General features: G+C 40.1%; 1 protein-coding gene across 1 annotated transcript; it reads left to right on the forward strand.

Moving 5' to 3' along the window:
* The first annotated feature begins 13,219 nt into the window (after positions 1 to 13,219).
* On the forward strand, positions 13,220 to 17,392 carry LOC115786313 (uncharacterized). Its single transcript, XM_030738419.1, has 2 exons — positions 13,220 to 13,685; positions 13,915 to 17,392. Exon 2 carries the CDS (start codon positions 14,848 to 14,850, stop codon positions 17,368 to 17,370), a length of 2,523 nt encoding a protein of 840 aa, XP_030594279.1. The 5' UTR covers positions 13,220 to 13,685; positions 13,915 to 14,847; the 3' UTR covers positions 17,371 to 17,392.
* The last annotated feature ends 5,415 nt before the right edge of the window (positions 17,393 to 22,807 follow it).

Raw genomic sequence — 22,807 nt, forward strand, 5'->3', positions numbered from 1 at the left:
ATTTACTTTCCAAGATCAGATTTTCAGAGCTGATCAGGGATTCAAAACACATCGTTTGACTACAAGGATATATTGCCACCACTGAGGGTAACAAGAAGAAATGTGTTTGACAAAATGTACAGCGGCTGAGTGTGATTTTTAAGGTTCTTATATGTAATCCTGTGGCATTTGGTGGTGATAGCAATTCTACAGTGCATTTGTGCTTCACAGCCTACTGCAGGTAGGCTTGCTATTTTTTGAAATGTACGATATCATCCACTCATAGAACTGCACTTGACATCTTAAATGTTAAACATGAAACAGCCGCAATTTCACGAAACCAGCGTAAAGCCAGCCTGCGTGTGAGGTGCCTTTTACAATCTTTTCTCTTGAAAAGAGAAAAGCTCAAATGCAACAAGCATTAATGTCATTCTGAAGTGTCACTGATTCATTGCTGTGTCACTGAGGTACTTAGAAAATGGCTTTTCTAAATATCATGCTGTTTTTGTAATATCACGGTGGTTTGTTCAGTCTGTGCACAACCTGAATGACTGGACATACTGACCTGATGCAAATACAAGTTAATATTGATTCATTTATCACTTTATTACCTGAATGTGGTTGTTATAATCAGAACCATATTTTTCTATTTTCTGTTTTTTTTATTGTTAAATAGTATTTAGGTGGGTTATACTGCTTAACCTAGATGTCATTCTAAATGTTATTTGTGTATTTATTTTGCATCTATTTATATTGCGAAGTCTCTATTTGGGCTTTTTAAACCCACCAAGGCCCTGTCCACACATACACAAGTGTTTAGGAAAACTAACTTTTGTTTTAGGAGCTTTTGACAAACTCCTTCCAAGGTGAAGATTTTCAGACACTTTGCTTCTGGGTTTACACGTGGAAAAGGAAAACAAAGATTTTGTCTTGCAACATGAAAGGTGCGCATACAGTCAGTCCTATGTGTATGTGTACTATGTTATTGTTTGTAGGCTTCTGATTGGCCAGTATTTCTGCATGGTTAGGGTTATATCACCACCTGTTGCTTTAGAAAGCTCTTGACACTGTTTTCTTTTTTTTTTCTTCTTCATTTGGATGGAGAAAATTGTCAAAATGAAAGCAAAAATAAATAAATAAAGTCCCTGTTTTAAAAATATTTTTGTAGCCAAAGGAAAAAAAAAAAAAAAAAAAAAAATTATATATATATATATATATATATATATATATATATATATATATATATATATATATATATATATATATATATATATGTGCAAAAACTCTACAACAAATGCATACACTGAGATAGAAAACAGAACATAACAAGAAATAAACAGACAGTACAGCACAGGGCACAAACTGCAGTTTAATTAGGCTCCATAAAACATGAGGCAGCTGATTAATAATAACTAAAGTGCTTGGTTTAAAATGATCACAGTCGAGGTCCAGATTGAGTTCTGTAGGCAAAGAATCCCACATGTTGACCAAATGAAGATTTACATACAGGCAGTTTCCAATAAATGCTCCACACATTACTGAACCCAAAACTTTGAGAGGATCAAGGAGGCCACTGAACACCTGGAGAGCCTGATTATGTAAGCATCTATAATTAAACTTAGAAAAATGTAATAAAACAATCAATAATTAGCACATTTAATTTCAAGAGCATGGTAATTGTGTGATTTTATCAGCTTCTCCTCCATTTATTAGGCATGCTTTCTTGTTTGAGTCTACTTACATGACATTAAGAGAGATACTTGTATATTTTGATTTCTTTGATTTTTGAAAGAGGCTGAAGTTCCCAGTTAAAATTCAAAAAATTTGAAATAAATTATAGAACCTCATTCTATCATATAGCCCACAAACTATTTCTGTGCAATCTTTTCCCCCCATTACAGACAGATAGTGAATAATAACTCCACAAAATAGAGGGGAAAATGAAATTCCTATTAGCTCTAATTACTGCTCCCATTTATCCTTGGGAATGACATGAAGATTAATGAAGCTCTCCACTATTTTAAGCAGGGTTATTTAAATGAGTGATTTTACTCTCCTTATATCATTGCATTAATCTTAACATAAGACAAGTATGTTTCACTGTTTTTTGCAATGCCCTTTAAAAATTACTCGACTCGAGCTGTAAATTGTTAATGTTGGGTTAAATCCAAATGTCTCTCCTAAAATTGAATTAATAGAATAACTTTAGTCTGTGGTCTTGTGATCAGAAGTACTTTGAATCAGCCAGCTCATGCCATGGAAAGCAGACTGCAAAAATGTGCAAATTTTAAAATATATAGGTGTTATAATGTACCACTAAGTCCCAGTATACATTCTCTGCAATAACTAAATTTAAAGGCAGGCATTTATGAGTTAAAGTGTAGAATAAAAATGAGCTTAGCTGCTAAGTTTTATGATAAACTCACTTAAGATTGATACATACACATACCTTAGTGAAAGTCCATTAGAAGAAGTTCCATTCTTGTTTATTCTCACAGTGCTGCTTGGTCTCGATTATCATCTCTGGCCTATCCTTATTGCTCTCGGGCCCTGACTTTCATGCTTTTCTCTTATTCTGTGCCTTCTTGATGGGAACATTCACAAAGAGAACAGTCTTTGTGCTGTGTTTAGTAATGGAGCAAAGTGGAGTGGAGCAGAGATGGCAGGGGAAAGTGCCAACTATGCCCTCCTACGCGATAATATTGTCATGTCAGATTACCTATCAGCCTGTTGGCACTGCTGTGTATCTCCTTGAACCCACAACCCTGCTGAAGAGCAGCCAACTGCTAATGGTATTTTTTTTAACACAGAGCTGTTGTCTGCATATAGTGCAGTGTGATATCACCCAAAACGCCAGGCTACTGAAGCCCTAATTTTTGAAGTATGTTTACCATTGTGCTTCATTGTAATTTATGCAGTATGTTGTCGTTCTTACTGACTTCTTTCTTTATTTGCTGAATGTGTAATCAGTTTTGGTGATGTCACTATACAGTGTCGCTGAGGTGGTTTAGTGCTTTGCTTGAGAGCACTGACCTCGGTACTCTACGAACATCCTTTCTACAGTTGCAACTCAGAATATTAGATATTAAATTACCATTCAAAAACTATGGATGAAGTAGAGGTACAAGATTTCTGTGATAGACTGGTGACCTGTCCAGGATGTACTCTGGCTCTAGCACTATAACAGCTAGGATAGTCTGCTTCCTGTTTGGTTTTTTTGGTAGTTAATTGTGTTTATTTTTACTTCCCTCCTCTTGTCCTGTTGTCTTGATTGTCTTCACCTGTGTGATTATCCTCATCTGTATCTCATTACCCTTCTGTTTCCTCTTCCCTTGATTAGCCTTTTGTGTACATATAAACTTGGAGGTGGGTCACACCTATTAAAAACTTGCCAAATCTTCTCTGCCAGTGCCAAGCAACTTATTCTGCTGTTGACACTTTTGAGCTTCTGTTACCCAAGTGACAATCACGCTTGTCATCATTTGAGGCAATCTCAATGCACAGAGATATCAAGCTGAGATTCTGCAGCCAGTGGCAATCCCTTATTGCTACAGTCTGGGACTGAATTCAATCCTCCAAGATGACAATCCTAGCCTCCACAGAGCGGGGTTTATCAGAGACTACCTCCAGAATTTGGGAGTGGAAAGGCTGCAGTGGCCTGCCTGGAGTCCTGACTTCAACACCAATGAGCACTTGTGAGATCAGCTTAGGTGTTCTGTTCATGCCAGAGTGGCCAACACACCCACATCAGCTGACTTGCGACAAATGCTGGTTGAAGGATAGGATGCCATCCCACAGCAGTGTGTGACCAAGCTGGTGACCAGCATGAGGAGGAGGGGCCAGGCTGCTGTTGCTGTGCATGGTTCTTCCCCATGCTGCTGAGCCCCCTGTTTGTTAAATGAATAAAGTGTTAAATTGCAAACATCTTGTTTCTTAAGACTTCAACCATCCAATACAATAAATGACACCAAACAAGAGTCAATAGCAGCATAAGCTGTTTGGCATTCATGGGCACAACCCACACACTCAACTCTGTTGCTCAACCCACAAATTGCATTTTCCTTACACATGTGGCACCATTTAAGGAGAAATAAACAGACTTTCCAACAGTACAAGATTTATTGCCAAGAAACATTGTTACAACAAAGAAATAATCGATCAAACACAAATTCCCTTGTGTAGTTTCTTACTAAGTTTAGTGCTGTATTGTGTCCCTGGTTTTCTGTGCTCCCAGAGGAGTGTATTACGAGCAAAGTTCAATACAGTCAGGCTTTCTTGGGGTTAGCTAGCTTGACAGAACCTCAAACCTCAGTCAGAGATGATGGTTATCATGACGGTGGTGTTCTGTGCTCTAGTAACTACAATTCCAGCAAAAGAAACTTAGTAGCAGATTAGAATCAAGTATAACAACATACAATACAAACATCTTCTGCATCACCTAATTAATAGATGCACATTCCTGTGACAATGCAGCACACCATTCAGTAGTTTTAGGAAGGTACGGCTTAACAACTTTTAATTCACTTCAATTCAGTTCAATTTTATTTATATAGAGCCATCAACACAACAACAGTCACCTCAAAGGTGCTTCATATTGTAAGGTAAAGAGCCTACAGTATTAGAAAGAAGCCCCAGCCGCCTGTGAGCGAGCACGGTGACGGTAGGAAAGAAAAACTCCCATTTAACAGAAAGAAACCTCCAGCAGAAGCAGGCTCAGGGAGGCACCACCGTGACTGGTTGGGAGGGGAACTTTCACATATAAAATGCATTCCCCCAGCAGAAAATCTATAATGCACTTAAAACTGAAAATCAGAACATAACCTGCTGACCAGGTTATGTGTTCAGCGTAAGATCCCGCGGTGATTTAGCCAGATAAAAAGAGAGCCATTTTCGTGACACATTAAATCCTGCCTTTAAGCTCGACCTAGCACACAAACCCATTAATCTGGCTTCATAATACGCCCCGCTGGTTTGCCCACTCTGATTTGGATTCCTGTTTATTTTTTTCCTGTCGGACTTTGATCAAACAAAACAAAGGCTTGCTGTTTGTTCAAGTCTGGTCCACGTGTCCTGCATTGGGGTCCTCTCACTCCGCTACACATGACAGATTGTGCATAGTGTGTTTGCAGCTTCTATGTTTTCTAACTGATAAAGTCCTACATCTGCTAGAGAAAAATATCTCTGTCTCAGCAGTATTGACAAAATGCAGTCATTATAGGGGAACGCGTTTTCCAGTGTTTTATGTGCTCTATAGTTCATGACAGAATCATCATGTAAATACTGCATATCCAAATTTCTCAATTGTCAGAAGATATGAATAGACATCTTACATGTATAAAAACACACTGTATATCCTGAACAACTGCAGCCTGCCTGCATGCATCAGCTGTGTTTACCTTATGGAAGGACTTAATCTTACCTCAACAAGTTAGTACATTCACAGTAAAATTAGAAGCTTTTCTTTTCAATAAAAAACATATTTTTTCTTGCTGCAGATCTGCAGCAGCAGATTATGTTCTCTAAGCTATACATATGGAATCGCTTTGAGCCTTTGAGGCTTTTTATATATACCAGGATACCTATAGATGACTCCAGCAGGAGTTTTTACTGCATAACATGTTTAGAAGGTGCAAAGAAAAAGCATAATGAGAGATTTGCCTAAATAATTACAGCTGGAGATGGCATCAGTGAAACAGTGTCCCAGAGGGACAGATGGATTGTGGCTTCGAATGAACAAAGCCCATTTAGGACAAACAGATTATGGGGTTTACTGTAATCTGCACATAATGCATTTTACTCTGTTCTTTATTCCCTGCATAATCCACTACAATCCCATTTAATTTCATTGGCTTACAGATTATTCTGTCTTTAGAAATGTAATTGTCTGACTCTAATGCTGGGAATACATTACTTCTATGATTATATGAAGGAACAAAGAAATAGAATGATAACTGTAAATGTGCATTTCTTTTTGCATTAATGCTATGTGCGTCTTTGTTGGAATACTGGCAAAGATTTCAACAAATATTAAGGTGAGAGAAAAAAGAGAAAAAAAAAACACGCAAAGCCCTGAGTGATTTTTCTCACTTTCCAAAGAAAGAAATATTTTTAAATGTACTATAATCAGAGAGAAGTGCAGAATGCGGACTGATTAAACTGTATAAATTAATTTCACGAGGCATGAGATCATTAACTGCAGCAGAGTTTTGATTTACTCTCGATGCTGCACGCTGAAGACTTGTTTTCATCACTTCATCAGCTTTTGATGACGTCCAGCCCACTTCCCTTGCAAAAATGACAGTGTTATTGCTTTATTTTCCTCTTCTCCACCTCCAGATGAAGAGCTTCCTATTCCAGAGGATTCAAAAGATTCTAGATTGATGTAAATTCATTTATTATTTATTTTTTGGTAATGTTTTAGTTTACTTATATGCAAAATGTTACTTTTATTCATTTCTCTCTTATATACAGTAAATAACATAACAATATAATAATGAAAATTAGTAGGCTAAGTGTCTCAGTCTAATTATATGAGTAACTGTACAAACTAAGAAAAGGAAATAAGGATTATGGTTGTTGGTGCATGGAGCAAATTTATTTATCTGAGTGCCTTTTTTAAAGCCCCCAACCCTGAAATCCCCAGAATGCAGAAATGTATTACTTATAATCAGGCTAAATGTGCTGTTTAGTTTATTTATGACTTCCTGAATATTAAAAAGTCTATTTGTGTGTAATTATCCAACTAAAGCTATTAAGCATTAAAATGTGCTTCCATTGTTACCAGGATACCTCTTGCCATAATTCATGAGTTTGAACTTGCATCCTATATATAGTTATGGTAATTACAGACGCCAGTGGATACAGTGATCACTACTGCAAACACTGACTTTGAAGTCTTAAAAAAAAGACAAGAAAAATCATTTGAACTTCGATGTGCAGATCAGCCTTACTAAGAGTGAAATAAATGACTGTGGAGTTGTGATGGAGCTCAGGACTCAAACCTGAGGTGAGCTTCTGCGTATGTAGCAAGGTAAAGAATGTAAATTACTGTTCTCAGATTTACCCATTGATCTAATGGTTATGAATAATTAATGGTGCCACTGCTGTTTTGCAGCACCTGTAAATGTGCAACTCTCACACTAAGGGAGTGAGGGCTGCTCACCTAAAGCTGCCATACCGCACCTTATGAAGCTGCAGGTATTTTATAAACAGACGACAGTTTAGTTTTCATTACTTGAAAATGTTTTGTTTTAGTTTAGCTTTTATTAATTCCATTGTTAGTTTTAGGCTTTTTTAATTGTTAGAATATTGAGGGTATTTTTCAGAATAAATATCACCAGGGGTTAAAGTGGGCCAGAATGTTCTGGAATGGTGTTCCAGCACCTTCAAGTAAGAAGCAATTAAATCTTAAAGGTAGGTTAATGCATGTTAGGTTTAAATGAGTTAATTTGTCTTGTGCTGCTGCCTGGTGTTGCTTCCAGTGGAGCTACTTGCACAGTAGGCTAATAAGAAAATAATGACATCCCAAGGCCCGCTTACACTCCCAACACATCCCGTTTTTCTTCTCATCCACATCCCATGCCGTCATGGTGAAGATCTAATTGAAGCTGCATTTGCCCTATAGCCTAGTCAGCATGTAGCGCCACAGAAGAGGAGTGAAGTATCTTTTCTTGAGCGATAGGTCGTTTCAAATGAAGCTTTTCAAACAGCTAAACAAATAATGGCAAACTCACGTTTCTGTGCAAACTGTCGCAAAACGTGTCAGCTAGCTAAAGGTGCAGTTGCTGTATTTCTCAGGGAGAGGAAAAAAAATGTAACGTGCATCACTCACAGCTCAAGATATAAGAATCTTATGGGTAATGCCCTAATTCAGTGGTTCACTCTAGACAGGTCACCAGTCTGCCACAGGGCTAACACAGAGAGACAGACAACCATTCACACACACATTCACACCTATGGTCAATTTAGAATCACAAATTAACCTAATCCCACTAACTATAAATGTATTTATTTGTATAAATTTACTGCTCTTGTATTGAAGTTTGTGTCCCAGTGGCAAGTGAGCAACATATTGGCATTAGCACTTTACATACGACTGGGTAGCAGTTAGCAATTATAGCCAACAGCCTGTTTATTTATGTGTTTTGAATCAAATTTTCAAGGAAATTCATCACTTTCTCTTGTATTTTGATGAGTGTGAAGTCAGGCTAGTCTAGCCAGGAAAATTTCACAGGCCACCGCTATCAAACGAGGGGAGTGGGGGTGGGGGTGGGGGGTATTTTCTGGTTTTTAAGTGGGCCGCACAGCACTCTTCACTTTGGGAACCACTGCTCTGATTCATTTTAGAGTTTTGAAATCAGATATTGGATCTATACGTGATGTGTCGCTGCACTGTGTTTTCATGGCTTGCAGAACAAACTGATGTATACTAATTTTGTGTTATTCAAAAGCTGCATGAAAATACTGTACCAGGCAGTTCAATGCAGGCTAAACTGGTTCGTTTGCAATATTGTTGTCAGGTTTGCAGTAATGCTCTCTATTGGACTGATGCAGAGCAGGCTGTAGTCGTCACGGTCAGTGTTCAAGTGAATGAAATTCCCCCTAAATATTACAATAACAAGTTAAATATATTTTAATTCTTATGTGCCGTGACAATGTATAATTCAAAACAAGCTTGTGAGGTTGTTATTCTGACACGTAGTGCTATTGTGCTGACTGACTATGCAAATTACATAGTCTAAGCTTCATTACTGAGTGACATTAATCATTAAGTAAACCATATGTGACAAACAATGAAAATAGTTAATGATGCTCAAGTTGTTTTTGACCTTATTTTTACTCCATTAAATGTCTGGGTCATCTATCAAATCCAAATTATGATATTAAAACAAAAACAGATCTGGAAAATGTCACCACGGCATCTATTCATTTCTCAGGTGTGAAGTGATTCATATTCCATTAAACAAATATGTAAAGAGTGTCTATCCCTCTAAAAATAAATTATTCTGACCTTCATAAAAATGAGATTTTAAATGCAAATCACCTCGGCAGAGGAGGGGAAGCTTCATCAATACCTTAGGCTTCATGCCTAAGGTATTGATGATAAATGCGGTGGCCTGGAATCAATATGTTTATGTAGATGGCCTATACCTGCAGCATGTCATTTACAATTTCTATGCTGTTATTGTATGCAATAAAAATACATGTTATTAGAAAAGGACATGCATATAAATGAGAAAATAAATAAATAAAGCACCCATTACAGCTTCATTGGCGGCTTCTCCAAACGTTGCTCGTCTCTGTTAATCTCAGATGACCTCACGTCACGCCAAAGACTGCTGATTTATAACATTTATGCTTCTTTCCTAACCTCTCTCACACAGTATCATCAAGCTTTCTACAAATCAAAACTTACAATTTATACTGGCATTTACACATCTGACAACAAAAGCTACTGCAGCTTGTAACAAGCAGAGAGAGAGATCGGCTTATCAATTACCACAGCCCACAATGGCAGCGGATGCGAGTCCTGCTCAGTAGTAATTCTCTCTCTATTTCTCTCTCTCTCTCTCACACTCACACACACACACACACACACCTGCTGCTGCTTTTTAAATCATTTTCATTCCATACTTTAATAGTTCAAGACTTTCTGTCAATGATTCCACCAAAGAGGAAGAGAGCTGTTTGAGTGATCATCTAACGTGTGACAAAAGAATCCACTGTAATGTTAATCATAGTCTGTCCTTAAAATTTGTCCTTAAAATTACTGTAGCAATTTACCCGAGATGTGCAGTATTCATTTTTTTTATCCAGAGGTGTGGACAAATTTTTGGAGTGCCCCTTTCAGAGAGTGCTTTTTATATTTAAAAAGAAGTGCTTCATGGCAGGAATGTACTGGATTTTAAAATTATGCAGTACAAACATTATTTGTAGCACTAGTGCTAAGACATCTACGTAATACCTTTTATAAATCACAGTATTAATGCATTTGTCATAGATTTTTTTCTTCTTGTCTGCAGGTAAGAGGAAGCTCTCTCATTTCCCACTGGATCATTAACAGGTGACAAAAGTGTCACTGTAATGCAAATGTTGTGTGTCAACGAACAACAAGCAGTAAAACGGAAAAACCAACAATCTCTTATTTTGATGCTCGCAGTCTCAAAATATTTACTGTTCATATTCGCTCTAATGTTTGTGACGGGGTTGAGAATTGTGGTCTGTGGGGCCTGGGAGAGATGTTCACATGGTTGCTGATTAAGTGCGAAGACCGGGTTGAACGCTAATAATTTGTTAATTCTTTCATATATGTCAGCATATGCAGTTTTTGCAGTTATAAATCAATAAATAACTACTGCAGTATTAGTTTGCATTTGGAGTGTCCCTTTCACAGAGCAACATTTGTGGAGTATTATAATGAATGACACAAAGGTGCTATACTAGGATTAGTGGCAGACAACTTAAGTAAGCACGAATGACTGTGACTGTTGCTGCTCTGGATGTTAATTTATTTGTAAAGCCAGCACGTCAGTGGCACAGGAGGATTCCCTGTCCTACAGCAGCTTTTCACTGAGTCCTCACCCTATATGTTTAGAACAGAGCACCACATATTTCTTTAGAGAAAAATACACTCACACACACACACACATACAGTGTGTGTGTGTGTGTGTGATTTGAGTGCTCGCTGTCAAACTTGACCTTTTGTATCATATCTAAAATGGACCCTTCTCTGACAGGACCCAACAATAATCAATTCACATTTAAATTTTGATTTAACTTTTTAATTAAAAACATTTTCAGTGCGGTTAAACAATCATTTCATGCTTTCATGTTCAGAAACATTAGCAATAATTATCATGTGTTTGCATTGCCATCTGTCTTGTGGTTTGCTTGTTCAGTTTGCACAACCTCTAATTTATTTGCTGCAAGCAAATATCTATCAGTGTTTTACAGAAAGGTTCAAGATTATGATTCAGTTGTAAAAATAGATCCCCTGAGCAAATTTAAAATGCATGACTGTACAGTGTAGCAAGCTGTAAATGAGTGTGCTCCAATTATCACAGCTCCCCCTGATGGATATACAAGACATTACCACCAGTTTTCCTAAATGCTGTTCAGGGGCGTTACCACTCACGGTTGCCTTGTCCACTTCACAAGCGGGGCATCTCATTATAGTCAAGGTCCAGCCAAGCATCCCCCATGGATTAGGCGTGGTCCTGTCAAGGAGCAGTTGGAAGTCAAGATCAAAGAAGCCCAGAAAACATTAGTAAGCTAAAAAGTAAATAAATTATAATAATAATTAATCAAAAACATTTTTTTTTAAAGATGCACAACAAGATGTCCACAAGCAAAGCTCTAGGAACTGCAAAATAAGACTTGCGGCTCTGGCTGCCAGGCTAATAAAATACAACAGAGAAACAATGGCCAAGAATAAATGGCTTGTTCTCCAAAGACATCCATCCTGGGCTGCAGGAATACACCCTGGATGGGTCAGTCCCATGCAGTGCCGGGGGACAGACCCACCCAGTGCTGAGAACACTACTTAAAATCTGGCAGAACGGAACATAACACAACACAATAATCTCTCAGAACAAGAACCAGTTAATACTGCCAAGACAACCACTTAAATCATCTATCAAACAGTCTCAGGCATGAAGAACTGTAGTGTATCAGAGCTTGGAAGAAGCTCTGCAAACCATGGGTTCTCATCTAGACTGGCTAACACAGTCCTAATCTAGAAGCATACCCACAATGCTTTAGAATGACTGTCCCTCCCCAGCATGGCATGTTTTAAGACACCTCTAGTTAGGTTCAAAATTATTGAGACACTGAAACAATGTTTGTATTTTTTGTGATGGTATGTCAGTGCAGCAGGCAGGGCGGGGCTCCAAATGCAGACATGGGAGACAGACGTGAACTAAAAAAGGCAGCTTTTATTGCCAGGCTGCCTTACAGAATACAAAAAAAAATAAAACAGGAAAAAGCCTCACAGGATAATCCAAAATACTGGGAAACACTGGGATACATGGAATGAAGAAACACACTACTGAGAGGGGCAACTCAACAAAGGGCAAGGGGAAATGCAGATGATACATACACATACACACACACACACACACACACACACACACACACACACACACACACACACACACACACTGGGTAACTGGGGAAGAATGGAGATAGCAGGGGAGAACAAATGAACAGAATCAGACTAACGAGATGAGGGACTGGCAAAGTAAAATGGAGCAAACATGGAAACAGAAATACAGATTTGGACACGGCCACCACTGAAACCAGGTCACCTGTGTTTAGTCAGTCACCTGATCTTAACCCAACAGGTCATGCTTTTCAGTTACTGAAGACAAAACTGAAAGCAGAGAGAGGCCCACAAACCAACAGCAATGGAAGGTTTCGGCAGTCAAGACCTGGCAGAGGAATTTCAAGGGAGGAAACACAACATTTGGTCATGTCCATGGCATTAACTACAAAGGAGTTCATCTGAGTATTCACAAAAACAAGCCTTATATTTGAAATTATGTTAGTTTATCCATTTATTTTTGAGCTTGTGAAAATGGGGGACAATATATAAAAATTACTGTAATTACAGTAGAGGTAATGCAATACATCTTTTTTTGTTAAAACCTTTGAATTAAAGCTGAAATTGTACACTTCATGCACATTTTCTGCAGGTGTTGTAGTATTAGTCTACAGTCTGCACAGTTCCAATGCTATTTCAATGTGTATTCATCATGCCTGAACAAATTTGTTAAAAACATTGGGCGTTTAATCAACAGATATTTAACAGAAGTTATTTGGTTAAAATGAAAGATTGGATCTCCTTCTGAATGAAAAACCTATGTATTTTATAATGTCTGTTCTGGCTGAGTGGGTGTTGCGCAGTTGGTTTCCCTCCAACCGATTACACCAGTCACTTGAATGAACAGGGTGAACAGTGACAACCTGTAATTATCAATCTAAGTATTTTCTCCAAAGATTAATTCTTTCTGCACCACTACGTCTAATCCAAATGGACTCTGTCAAATCAGCAGGAGACAGATAGAGAGGGGAGACGTTTCAGTTCAGACAAGTAACCCTCTCAACCCAAACCACTGACTGTCATTCAAGACTCATTGAAGTTTTAATGCAACTTACTCTTTCTATCCCATTACATTTCCTGACTTAAATGCAGTTTCCATCCATTCTTTAGCTAACTGAAAGTAAAACCTTGATAGGTGTAGCCCAGTCCATAATGATTATGGGCATGAGTAAATAGTTTTAAAATGTTCAAATAACTAATAGTTCATGTACAGTTTTTATAAAGTTCATAAGTGAGTTGTGTTAAAACAATAGTGGACCAAATCATTTTGTTTGTTAATAAAGTAGTATGTCACTTTAATTAGTTTCACTGCACTTTCACGCATTTTGTGTTGTGTACAACCTATCCTCACTGAGCATCAGAATGTCAGTCTTGACTTGTGTTTATTTGTATTGGTTGTTTGTGACCTATGTAACCAATCAAGGGATTGTGGGGGCGGGATGTGAGGTTGACCTAGTAGAGGGCAGGTGCGCGAGAGGTACAGAGATGCCACAGATGTACATCAAACGTGTGTGTTGACCGCTGATCGTATCGGAGTATAAGTGCCTTTCATCGTGGTGAATGCAGAGTTTGCCATTCTGTGTTAAGGACTTTGAAACATCCGAAGGTAAATATTCCTTTGAAAGTTGTATTGAACTGTTTCTGTCAGATGCAGTATGTTAAAATGGAGATGCTAATTGCGGATAGCATATTAGCTTGCTAGCCGTGTCGCACATGTATAATATAGTAGCTGTCTAAGTTGCTAAGTTGTTAATGTGTGCCGATGCTGTTAGTAGTTTAAATGAGAGCGATTATAAAGCAAGACTAAGATATTTTATATGCTCGCTAACGTGTAGGACCAGGAGACTATCCTTGGACTTTTTTTTCCCCCTTGCTACGTGACGGAGCATAGAAGTATCCAGGAGTCGCCATCTTGCTTGGATTTTGTGTCGGAGACCGAAGCCGTTGCCGGACGCCCTCGTTGCCCTCACGAATGATTCCCTAAAGGTTACCAGCGACTAACATTAACCAGGTTGCTGACTGACTGACTGCTCGAGGTTGTGAGTACTCAAATTGCACGTGCTTATTATTTTATTGTTTTGTTCTGCTTGCTTGGCAAGCGAAAGGGTCATAAAGTTTCTGACCACACCGCACCCCAGCGTCGACACAGGCCTGCACCGTTTGTTTTATTTTATCTTAAAGGACTGATATTGAGTTGCAGCTTGAGTGTGTGAGTGTGTGTGTGAGCTGCAGGACTATTGTTTTCACAAGTAATTTGATTTATTTACAGGTGTTTTGAAGACACCCTAATTGAAGTAATTATTTTGTACTCTTATTGTGTTTAGTTGAAGTTGCAAATATTAATTTTGATTACTAAATTCTATATTTTTGAGGTTAAGAATCCTGTGTGTGTTATTTCTTTCGTGTAAGGATTTTCCCCTGTTTATTAAATTTGAACCAGAGAAACGTGTTTCAACACTGGATGATAACAATTCTTAGTAGGATTAAAGGCCAAAGGGTTGTATTCTGCTAAGTGGAGGCACCAATCACCAAATTTCTTATCAATACAGGTTAGTACGGAAGCCAATAAATTAAAGAACCCAGGGCCCCGCCCATAGTACTACAATACCCCTGTCTTTAAATGATGTTTACCTATTAGCTATATGGGTCGGGTGCTACACAAATTGGAGGCACCGCTGGGATATTTTCCCTAATAAGGTATATATTTTAATGTCAAGTAGTTGAGACTCTTTCTCATGGTCAAGCCTGCAAGCACATAAGACAAAATAATGGCAAGTTTGAGTAATTCCTCGCAGTTGGAGTTAAGTAACTGGTGTAGAGGGGAGGGTATAGAGCTAACACATGCCCTTATGGTACTTGGAGTCCCCGAAGATGACGACATCTCTTGCATTGAGGAAGCACTGGAAACCATAAAAGCACTGGGAAAAGTAAGGGTAAGAGGAAAAATGTTTGACGCCAAACACCAGGCATTAAGCGTGCTTTGCGAATGTCGTGAGCCAATCGATCCCTCTAGAGTCCCATGTGAAGTCTTCTTGCCTGCCAGGGGGCATGGCTGGAAGATAGTGGTAGCTCAGCGCAAAGAGAGCAGTGCAGATGATTTCTCAGAGAAACTAGCACAGTTCCTCCAAGAACAAGGAAAAACAATGGAAGACATTTATCCAATGTGTGGTTCCGCCACAGAAGTGAATAGCACTCCAGAGTCTATTATTCGCGCTGTAGGGGAAGTGTTGCATAAAACCACAAAACCCACTGAAAGCAACAACTATAGACGTTTAAGGACTTTTTCTGGAATCAGCCCTGTTCCACTAGGTGAGGAGTGTTTGGATAACTGGCTTGAACAGGCCAAGCTTATGGTAGAAGAGTATGAGTGTTCAGAAAAAGAGAAAAGACGCAGGATAGTTGAGAGTCTTAAAGGTCCGGCTTTGGAGATCCTTCAGGCTGTACGCTTGTCGAATCCTGATGCTAGTCATTTGGAGTACATAGAAGCAATAGAAAGTACTTTTGGAACCTCAGAGTCAGGAGAAGACCTTTATTTGTCTTTCAGGTCTCTTCGCCAGGAGTCTGGTGAGCCCTTGTCAGAGTTTTTGCGCAGACTTGAAAGATCCCTCTGTAAAGTAATTAAGAGAGGTGGTCTCCCAGTTAGCGCAGCCAACAAAGCTAGGCTTGAGCAGCTTATAAAAGGAGCAACTGAGTCTGATCTCATGTTGCTTAAGTTGAACTTGCGAGAGAGGAGGCATGATCCTTCTGCTTTCCTAACCTTGCTCAAAGAAATTCGTGCGGAGGAAGAACGTGAAGCCGCCAGGCACAGTCTCAGCAAACCTGTGCACCGCCAGCGTGTGCATGCAGTGCAGGTGGAAAAGGAAAACGAGTTGGCAAATAGTCAGCAACTTGAACTTCGAGCTGAGATTGAAGAATTAAAATCCGCCCTGAGTGAGCAAGTGAACAAATTGTCTAAATCAGAAAATGATAAAACTACAAAAAAGTCCAAGGATAAGAAGAAAGTAAGAGCTGAGTCAAACCCCGAAATACAGTCTTTAAAGAAAGAACTGAAAGCTCTAAAGGAACAGATAAGTGTGATGACTGTGAAAACCAAATCAGGCTCAACCGCAACAGCGAACTATTCTAGCCACAAAACAGCTGCAAATCCACAGTGTGCTACTTCTAGAAGCCAGTTTGTAGCAGAGTCTTCTGAATATTTCTGCTATAGATGTGGTGAAAATGGGCACATTGCATCAAAATGCACAGCTCCAGCAAATACACAGAAGGTCATAAAAAAGCTCATTCGCCAAGTGCGAGGAGCAACTTGTGGACCAAAAGAATCCAGCAAAGGTTCCGATGAATCTATTGCTAGAGTCAATAAAGTCCATATTCCAGAGACAGACACTAACTTACCTGAAGGTCTGGTAGGTCCATCATCTGTGGTAAAAATAAAAGTTAATGAACTTCCTTGTGATGCCCTCATGGATTCTGGTTCCACTGTAACCATTATCTTTGAAGAGTGGTACAAGAAACATCTGTCACATGTCCCTATTCGTCCTATTTCTCATCTAGCTATATGGGGTCTCGCTGATTCAGAGTACCCTTACAGAGGTTATGTGGTAGTGGACATGGAGTTCCCAGAGGACTTGGCAGGAGTAAAAGGGCCAATCACTGTTCTTGCTCTTGTGTGTCCCGAGCCACAACATTGCAGCCAAGTGCCTGTCATTGTAGGCACTAATGCCTTTCTCTTCCGCAGACTGTGGGAGCTTTCAAAAGAAAGTGGCAGTCAGAACAAAGTACACTCTTTGAGAATACAAGCAGTCTATGAAAAGCTACAGACACAAACCCTGAACCCCCAGTCAAAAGCTATTGATGAGGCAGTTGGGCAAGTGAAATGGCAAGGCCCAGGCCTACTGTCCATAGCTCCTGGTGAGAAGTGTTATGCCACCTGTAAAGTGGAGAAACCGACTTTCTCTTCTCAAGACATTATTCTTGTTGAAGCTCCTGTGACGCAGCATCTTCCGGCTGGTGTATTTGTACAGCCCGGAGTGCTCCCTAACAGAGACATTGACTCCAATAGTTTCACTGTCCTTTTGCACAATGAATCACAAAAACCCACGTCTATTCAGGTTGGCACTGTCATTGCAGAAATGTATGCAGTAGATACTGTAGCCTTACCTCAGCCTTCCAACTCAACCACTGACCTCCTTGACCCCGAGCTCTTTGATTTTGGAGACTCACCAGTTCCTGAGGAGTGGAAGAAACGGCTTAGCCGAAAACTTGCTGAGACGAAATGCTTTCTCTCTCAATGAATGGGATGTTGGTTTGGCACGAGGAGTTGAGCACCAAATACGTGTCAGTGATCCCACTCCTTTTAGAGAACGATCACGTCGCTTAGCCCCAGCTGATATTGACGATGTAAGGCGACACATACAGCAGCTACTGGCTGCTGGCATTCTGAAAGAGTCCCGAAGTCCTTATGCCTCACCTATTGTGGTAGTGCGCAAAAAGAATGGAACCATCAGGATCTGCATCGATTATCGGACCCTGAACAGTCGCACTATACCGGATCAGTACACAATGCCACGCATTGATGATGCCTTGGATTGCCTCACAGGCAGCCGATGGTTCTCAGTACTGGATCTTCGGAGTGGATATTATCAGATAGCCATGGCTGAAGAGGATAAGGAGAAGACCGCATTCATCTGTCCCCTCGGATTTTATCAATTTGAGAGGATGCCCCAGGGCATCACTGGAGCCCCAGCCACTTTTCAGCGGCTTATGGAGAAAGCCGTGGGTGATATGCACCTTCTCCAAGTCATTGTCTATCTTGATGACATTATTGTCTTTGGAAAGACTCTTGAGGAGCATGAACAACGATTGCTGAAAGTTTTGGATCGCTTGCAAGAGGTTGGCCTAAAAGTGTCAATTGACAAATGCCAGTTTTGTCAACCAAGTGTTAAATATGTGGGCCACATTGTCTCAGAATCTGGTATTGCCACTGATCCCGAGAAAGTGAACGTGGTAAAAGACTGGAAGGAACCCACTGATCTCAAGTCTTTGAAGTCCTTCCTTGGTTTCTGTGGCTACTATCGGAGATTCATTGCGAACTACTCCAGCATTGTTCGCCCACTGACTGAACTTACAAAGGGCTACCCCCCAGCTCAGAAAGGGAGACAAGCACAAGCCCCAGGCACCTCTAAGGTGTATTTCAAAGCATCTGAACCTTTTGGCGAACGGTGGGACCAGTCCTGTCGAGATGCATTCAGAAAAATCATTGACTGTCTCATAAATGCTCCAGTGTTAGCATTTGCAGACCCAAGTAAACCATACATACTGCATGTTGACGCCAGTATGAGTGGTTTAGGTGCAGTGCTATATCAGGAACACCCAGAAGGTCTACGGCCTGTAGCATTTGCGAGCCGAAAACTTAGCCATTCTGAACTGCGATACCCTGTCCATCAGCTAGAGTTTTTAGCGCTGAAGTGGGCAGTGGTAGATAAATTTCATGACTATTTGTATGGAGCTAAGTTTACTGTAAGAACTGATAATAACCCCTTAACCTATGTGCTGTCCTCAGCCCAGCTAAATGCCACAGGACATCGCTGGTTAGCTGCCCTTGCTACCTATGACTTCAGCATCCAGTACCGTCCTGGCCGTCAGAACACTGACGCTGACTTGCTCTCCCGACAGTACGCAACTGAAGATGTCAGAAACTGGACAGACATTCCACCATCAGGCATTAAAGCAATCTGTAGGCGAGCTTGTGTTGTTGAAACACCCAGTGTCCCTACTAGATTGGCTGACCAACTTGGTGTCCCACCGACGGTCATCCCTGATGTGTATGCTTATCCAACGCACTTGAGCTCAGATGCCATTGATCAGCTAAGCCCAAGAGAGCTTAAGTCTGCACAAGATTTGGATCCTGTCATCGGTCCAGTGAAAACAGCTCTTGAAGCTGGCAAGATGCATGTTCAATCTCAAAATGATCCCCCCGATGTTGCTTTGCTTAGCAGAGAAATCTCTAAGTTGGAGCTAAAAGATGGAGTTCTATATAGAACCAGACAAACACCATCAGATAGAGAGATAAATCAACTTGTTTTGCCACAGCGATACCGAAGTGTAGTACTCAGGTCACTACATGATGATTGTGGACATTTGGGAATAGACAAAACCTCTGAGCTGCTCAGAGACAGATTCTATTGGCCCCGCATGATCGCTGAAGTTGAACAATATATAAAAACATGTGGAAGATGTGTCTCCAGGAAGACTCTTCCCCAGCATTCAACTCCATTGAATCAGATCACTAGCAATGGTCCCTTAGATTTAGTGTGCATTGACTTTTTGCAAATAGAACCCGACAGTAGAGGGGTTGCAAATGTGTTAGTAGTGACAGACCATTTCACGAGATATGCACAGGCGTTCCCTACAAAAAATCAAAGAGCTACTACTGTTGCAAGAGTATTGTGGGAAAAATACTTTGTGCATTATGGTCTTCCCGCAAGAATCCATTCGGATCAAGGCAGAGACTTTGAGAGTCGCTTGATAAAGGAGCTTCTCTCTATGCTTGGCATACGAAAGTCTCGCACATCCCCATATCACCCACAAGGTGATGCTCAACCTGAACGATTCAACAGAACACTCTTGTCCATGCTTGGTACGCTGGACACAGCAAACAAAAGGAACTGGAGTCAATACATCAGTCATCTAGTGCATGCATATAATTGCACAAAAAATGATGCCACAGGACATTCTCCCTACTTTTTAATGTTTGGACGTGAAGCAAGACTTCCAGTTGACATTTGTTTTGGCACAGTTGTGGATGGGACAAGTGAAGTGTCACATCTTAAGTATGTCAAACAGATGAGACAAGATCTGCAACAGGCTTACAAACTAGCAATGGAAGCCGCAACCAAAAATCACATGAGAAACAAGTCTCGTTATGATCAACATGTCCGAGATCAACCATTGGCAGAGGGTGACAGAGTGTTGTTAAGAAACCTTGGCCTGAAGGGGAAACACAAACTTCAAGATCGTTGGAGATCTACTCCCTATGTGGTAGTGAAGAAGTTGCCCAATCTACCTGTTTATCAAGTGAAGCCAGAACAAGGCTCTGGAGTCATTAAAACCCTCCATAGAGATCATCTCTTGCCAATTGGTTACCTGGTCAGAATGCCACATTCAGTGGAAAACGAGAAAAAAGTCACAAAACCAGCAGTCACAAGGCTGCAGAGTGTAAGGAAAACCCCCAAACAGTCTTCGTTGTCTGAGCAAGTAACCAGCGACTCTGCTTCATCAGACTTGGAATTTGAAGGTGTGCGTGAGTACTCATCCTTGGATATGGATGAGGTGAAACAACAGCTTTTGCACACCCACCATCTGGAGAAACCATACCCAAGTTCTGTTGATGAGAGTTCACAGGTGTCAGACAGTGAGCAAAGTGAAACTGACCCAGTTAGACAAAGAGAGGAGTTGTCGGATGACACTAGCTCTCCAGAATCAGAAGATGAAGAGTTGCAGTCCCAGCCTGCAGAAACTGAGATGACGCAGGAATCTCCTTCTGTTTCGAAAAGAGCTGTGAAATGCAAAGAGACACCAGTAGTTAGGAAATCTCAGCGCGAAGTTAAGCCAGTCATACGCTTGACTTATGATGAACCTGGACATCCTACTGAGGAACCTGTAACCATTGTGCATCATGGGATGGTTATTCAGTTGAACCTTGGTTCACAGGGCGAAGGTATTAATCCATTCAGAGAGTCTACACCTTTCAAGAGATCAGCAAAACAAGAAAGGAAACCCTTAACTACCTCAGGCAGAAGAGCCAGGGTTAGATGAGGACATCTACTTTTTTAGAAGAGGGAGGGTGTAGCCCAGTCCATAATGATTATGGGCATGAGTAAATAGTTTTAAAATGTTCAAATAACTAATAGTTCATGTACAGTTTTTATAAAGTTCATAAGTGAGTTGTGTTAAAACAATAGTGGACCAAATCATTTTGTTTGTTAATAAAGTAGTATGTCACTTTAATTAGTTTCACTGCACTTTCACGCATTTTGTGTTGTGTACAACCTATCCTCACTGAGCATCAGAATGTCAGTCTTGACTTGTGTTTATTTGTATTGGTTGTTTGTGACCTATGTAACCAATCAAGGGATTGTGGGGGCGGGATGTGAGGTTGACCTAGTAGAGGGCAGGTGCGCGAGAGGTACAGAGATGCCACAGATGTACATCAAACGTGTGTGTTGACCGCTGATCGTATCGGAGTATAAGTGCCTTTCATCGTGGTGAATGCAGAGTTTGCCATTCTGTGTTAAGGACTTTGAAACATCCGAAGGTAAATATTCCTTTGAAAGTTGTATTGAACTGTTTCTGTCAGATGCAGTATGTTAAAATGGAGATGCTAATCGCGGATAGCATATTAGCTTGCTAGCCGTGTCGCACATGTATAATATAGTAGCTGTCTAAGTTGCTAAGTTGTTAATGTGTGCCGATGCTGTTAGTAGTTTAAATGAGAGCGATTATAAAGCAAGACTAAGATATTTTATATGCTCGCTAACGTGTAGGACCAGGAGACTATCCTTGGACTTTTTTTTCCCCCTTGCTACGTGACGGAGCATAGAAGTATCCAGGAGTCGCCATCTTGCTTGGATTTTGTGTCGGAGACCGAAGCCGTTGCCGGACGCCCTCGTTGCCCTCACGAATGATTCCCTAAAGGTTACCAGCGACTAACATTAACCAGGTTGCTGACTGACTGACTGCTCGAGGTTGTGAGTACTCAAATTGCACGTGCTTATTATTTTATTGTTTTGTTCTGCTTGCTTGGCAAGCGAAAGGGTCATAAAGTTTCTGACCACACCGCACCCCAGCGTCGACACAGGCCTGCACCGTTTGTTTTATTTTATCTTAAAGGACTGATATTGAGTTGCAGCTTGAGTGTGTGAGTGTGTGTGTGAGCTGCAGGACTATTGTTTTCACAAGTAATTTGATTTATTTACAGGTGTTTTGAAGACACCCTAATTGAAGTAATTATTTTGTACTCTTATTGTGTTTAGTTGAAGTTGCAAATATTAATTTTGATTACTAAATTCTATATTTTTGAGGTTAAGAATCCTGTGTGTGTTATTTCTTTCGTGTAAGGATTTTCCCCTGTTTATTAAATTTGAACCAGAGAAACGTGTTTCAACACTGGATGATAACAATTCTTAGTAGGATTAAAGGCCAAAGGGTTGTATTCTGCTAAGTGGAGGCACCAATCACCAAATTTCTTATCAATACAGGTTAGTACGGAAGCCAATAAATTAAAGAACCCAGGGCCCCGCCCATAGTACTACAATACCCCTGTCTTTAAATGATGTTTACCTATTAGCTACATGGGTCGGGTGCTACATAAGTGTAGTTAAATATCAGGTCATATGTAACGGTCAGAAGTGGCTTTATAGGTCAACTGGCAATCTGAAGGCACTCGCTACTGAAAAAAAATACCTAAAGCATAGTTTGTGTTACATTTTGTTTACAGTACGTCTTGGGTACTCCTTTCCCATAAAATGGTCAGTTGTTACTAACCTGTTCTAGTGTAACTATAGCTATCGATAAATATTTTACCAATAATTAGGAGCTGATAAGAATTTTTAGATTATGAAAATTATATCCTAAATGCAAACAGTATGTGAAAATGTTAAATACAATGTAAGTTTCTACCTGTATTATAAAAGTGCTACCCATCATACAATTTGCTATGGCTTGATAGAT

This window comes from Archocentrus centrarchus, chromosome 9, assembly GCF_007364275.1.
Source record: "Archocentrus centrarchus isolate MPI-CPG fArcCen1 chromosome 9, fArcCen1, whole genome shotgun sequence".
In the NCBI taxonomy this organism is placed as follows: Eukaryota; Metazoa; Chordata; class Actinopteri; order Cichliformes; family Cichlidae; genus Archocentrus; species Archocentrus centrarchus.

Coding starts and splice junctions, on each gene's coding strand:
- LOC115786313 (XM_030738419.1), top strand. CDS start 14,848: ATGGCAAGTTTGAGTAATTCCTCGCAGTTGGAGTTAAGTAACTGGTGT.